Source organism: Cucurbita moschata, unplaced genomic scaffold, assembly GCF_002738365.1.
Source record: "Cucurbita moschata cultivar Rifu unplaced genomic scaffold, Cmos_1.0 Cmo_Scf00270, whole genome shotgun sequence".
NCBI classification, from domain to species: Eukaryota; Viridiplantae; Streptophyta; class Magnoliopsida; order Cucurbitales; family Cucurbitaceae; genus Cucurbita; species Cucurbita moschata.
In genome coordinates this window covers 15,583-18,808 of record NW_019268786.1, presented here as the reverse complement: position 1 = coordinate 18,808, position 3,226 = coordinate 15,583, and the positions used below count along the sequence as shown (strand labels likewise).

At 36.4% G+C, this 3,226-nt stretch overlaps 2 protein-coding genes across 2 annotated transcripts in view; both read right to left on the bottom strand.

The window, feature by feature from the left end:
* Positions 1 to 11: 11 nt before the first annotated feature.
* LOC111440461 (probable uridine nucleosidase 2) lies at positions 12 to 2,056 on the bottom strand. The gene is made up of 5 exons (XM_023077527.1): positions 1,767 to 2,056; positions 1,496 to 1,611; positions 1,311 to 1,370; positions 517 to 702; positions 12 to 439 (listed from the first exon to the last, which is right to left on the bottom strand). Exons 1-5 carry the CDS (start codon positions 1,813 to 1,815, stop codon positions 293 to 295), a joined length of 558 nt encoding a protein of 185 aa, XP_022933295.1. The 5' UTR covers positions 1,816 to 2,056; the 3' UTR covers positions 12 to 292.
* The window catches only part of LOC111440460 (probable uridine nucleosidase 2), a 17,627-nt gene continuing 14,412 nt past the window's right edge, over positions 12 to 3,226 (bottom strand). The window contains exon 6 of the transcript XR_002709942.1: positions 12 to 271. The gene's annotated coding sequence lies outside the window, so the exon portion shown is untranslated. The remainder of the gene's footprint in view (positions 272 to 3,226) is intronic.

The following is a 3,226-nucleotide window of genomic DNA, read 5'->3' as shown; positions in this document are numbered from 1 at the left end:
TCATTGTTTCTGTAATCAAAATATAAAACACTAATAAAGTTTAGGTGTAAAAGTAAACATTTATGGAGGATGGATAAACATTTAGCTTTCTACCAAGGATTTTAGATATTTTGTTAGATTTAAATGTACGAAAGCAAAAAAGAATTTTGTTTCCTGGCATTATAAAGCCCTCTGTTTTAAAGCGGTAGATTCAAATCCACAAAACCTCTTTGATACATAAAAGTAGGATACACAAGATAGAGAAGTGCAGTTTCAAGCTTAAAAATGGTGACAGGGGAAGCAGGCAATGAACTCACAAGAGTTGTTGTCGCATTAAAAGAGTGAAGCAACTTACATTGGCTTCTGCTGCAGGATTTACATTTCCATTCACGAAAAATGCACCACCAAGAATAATAATCTTCCCAATTTTCTTTGAAAATCCGGGATCCAATTGCAAAGCCTATATCAACCTTATGTGGGTAAATTGTAGTGAAGTAATGTGAAAAATACATTTTTACTAGGAATTTAGAATCAGACCAGTGCAATATTTGTTAGCGGTCCTAGAGCCACAACTGTTACTTCTCCAGGGTAAAGATTTGCCTGTTCAACAAGAAAAGCAGCTGCCGACTGGTCTATCGGAATCCCATTTGGAGGTGGAAAATTTTGGTTGCCAAGTCCATCGGCCCCATGGACAAAATCAGCAACACGAAGTTTTGTACCTTTCTTCATACGAATAACATATCAAGTTAACAAACATTACAAACAAAAAGGACAAAAGAGAAAACATTCAGACGTCAATGAGTTACATTTTTGTATAGACATCTCGCATATATGAGAGAAAGAGAATCATAATTAGGTGTTGCATTAGCTAAGTAATGAGGCAAATATCATGTTGAAAATAATACAGTAATATTCTAACTATAAATATGGATTCCAAAGGCTTTTACAGATTAAATACATAAAATTTTCACATACAAAGGGTGTGAAGAGCCAACGTTTATCTCAAAATGTCAATGAAACTATCAAATTTCTGAAGTTTAAAATTTTCGAGTATTCCTCACCCGCATGAATATGTCCATAAATTTGGTATTTCCACATTCACATCAAAGTAGACAAATTTTGAAAACAACACTCACAACCTTAACTATTTGGACGCCACAGAGTTTTCTTGGAAGCTTTTAGTGTTGAACCAAAAGAGTGGAGAATCAGTAGATGTTAGACAAAGCACCTTGACAGAAGAAAGTCCTACTCAAACAATCAAATTCAAAACTCTACTAAACAAGTAGAGCACATGATACGAGAAGCAGTGGATGTAAGATAATGGAGTTTACAGTTATTGTGACATGCGATCCTTCAGCCACTGGGATGTCAGTCCTACCAGCAATCTCCAACTGATGAAACAACAAAAATTAAGATGAGACAAGCAAAGGGGAACCAAAAAAGTAAGAGAAAGAAAAACAAGAGATGAACAACATTAAGCAAAGGTATGATTCTTATCTATTCATAAGTGACTCACCAGATGCAAGGCATTTCTTGTGGAAAGAGTAGTATAAACATTCCCAAAAATAGTGGTTAGTCCAAGCACATCCAACTCTGGGGATTGTAAAGCCAGAAAAATGGCCATAGCATCATCTACAGATATATAACTAACTTCATCAGTAAAATACTCTGCCCCAACCAGATGGACTTGAAAAATCGGTTCAATTAGGATCGAAATGAATAGAGATGGAGCAATTTAGGTCTGTGTTAAACATAATCGATGAGAAAAACGAAATGAAAAACATTACCGATGCCAGGGTCAGTGTCGATGATAGTCTTCTTGCGGGAATCGGCCATGGATTTTGAGAAGAGAAGAAGGCTAATGTGGATCGGGGTGTGAAGAAAGAGAAGAAGGGATCAAGATGAGAAGGATGAGATGGTTAACATTTTGATGTCAGGATCTTCCCTAATTAAATATTGTAACCATTCAAGTTGAGGAATGTGGATGATCTCCTCGAAATTCAGTGGAAAAGTGAAAAGGAAAGCGAAAAGCTGATGGCCTTTTTGTGTTCACCCGCCATTGTAGAAAGGGTGGAATTCCACCCGATAATATAAGTGTGAGTATTCTATATAATGAGTTTGTATAAGATTAGACCATAAAATACTTAATCTCTCGTTTTGTTAATTGAGAAATGTAACGACCCACTTTTTGAGGGACTCGAGTCAGGGATAATTACTCAATGATGTGGAAATAAGAAAAATTAGTAAAATTTAAAACTTTTAAACACATGCACTTTGAAATTTAATTACTCAAATGACGAATTTTTTTTTTTTAATTTTTTATTTTAATAAGAAACAAGAAGAGACCACTAAAATACACTACTACAAGATCAAACTATTTAAAATGCATCGAATAAGGGACTGCATACTCAAATGTGATGGGACTCTCTGTAGCCAACAACCCAGATGTGACTCCGACCGCTACGTCAAACTTCACCTAAAAAGAAAGTTGAAGTAGCAGAAATGAGTATATAAAATATACTCAGTAATTAGTTTGTTGGTAGTTCATATTTTATTATTAAGTATTATTGATCTTATTCATGGGTTCCGTATCTTATTTTCTTTTGGGGATTTATCCCCTCCTATTAGGCTTTTCCTAGGCTACACCCTACCTTTTCTCATTCTACTTTGTTTTGGACCTCCAGCCCTCAGAATATTCTAAAGTTGTCTAGGTCTCCAGTTAGTCGTTTCTGCTAGTCTCTCATTATTATCATCATATCTCAGAGTCCTCGAGGCGCGACCTCGATATAACTCATAGGGTTCATGCATGTTAAGGCTTGACCAACTCTAAGGTGCAACTGTGGACCCCTACGCTCGTGGCAGGTTCACTGAAAGAAAGTTAACTGGCAAACTTCCTAAAAGTCCCCATAGGGCACAAATCATATATCATAAAACATCATATGCCAGTTATATGGTTATCCGGACCCTTGACAATCGAGTCGAGTTTACGATGAGGGGCTAGTTGGCGAACCTCTATTGTCCCCATATAACCACATAAATTACATGCATGAACGATATTCATAACTAACTCATAAGGTACAACGTTGACCCTTGTCGCTCGTGATAAGCTCACTACAGAAAGCTAACTGGAAAATTTCATGGTAGTCCCCACGGGATACAATCATAAATCATAAAATATCGTAAGTCAGTTCTATGGTTATTCGGACCCCTGACAATCGAGTCACATTCACAATTAGGGGCTAGTTGG

Bases quoted from the DNA above. Each gene is read 5' to 3' on its own strand.
- LOC111440461 (XM_023077527.1), bottom strand. From the start codon at position 1,815: ATGGCCGATTCCCGCAAGAAGACTATCATCGACACTGACCCTGGCATC. The intron at 1,371-1,495 runs GTGAGTCACTTA...TTGTTTCATCAG, and splicing joins CAAGAAATGCCTTGCATCTG to TTGGAGATTGCTGGTAGGAC. The intron at 440-516 runs GTCTGATTCTAA...AGGTTGATATAG, and splicing joins CGCTAACAAATATTGCACTG to GCTTTGCAATTGGATCCCGG.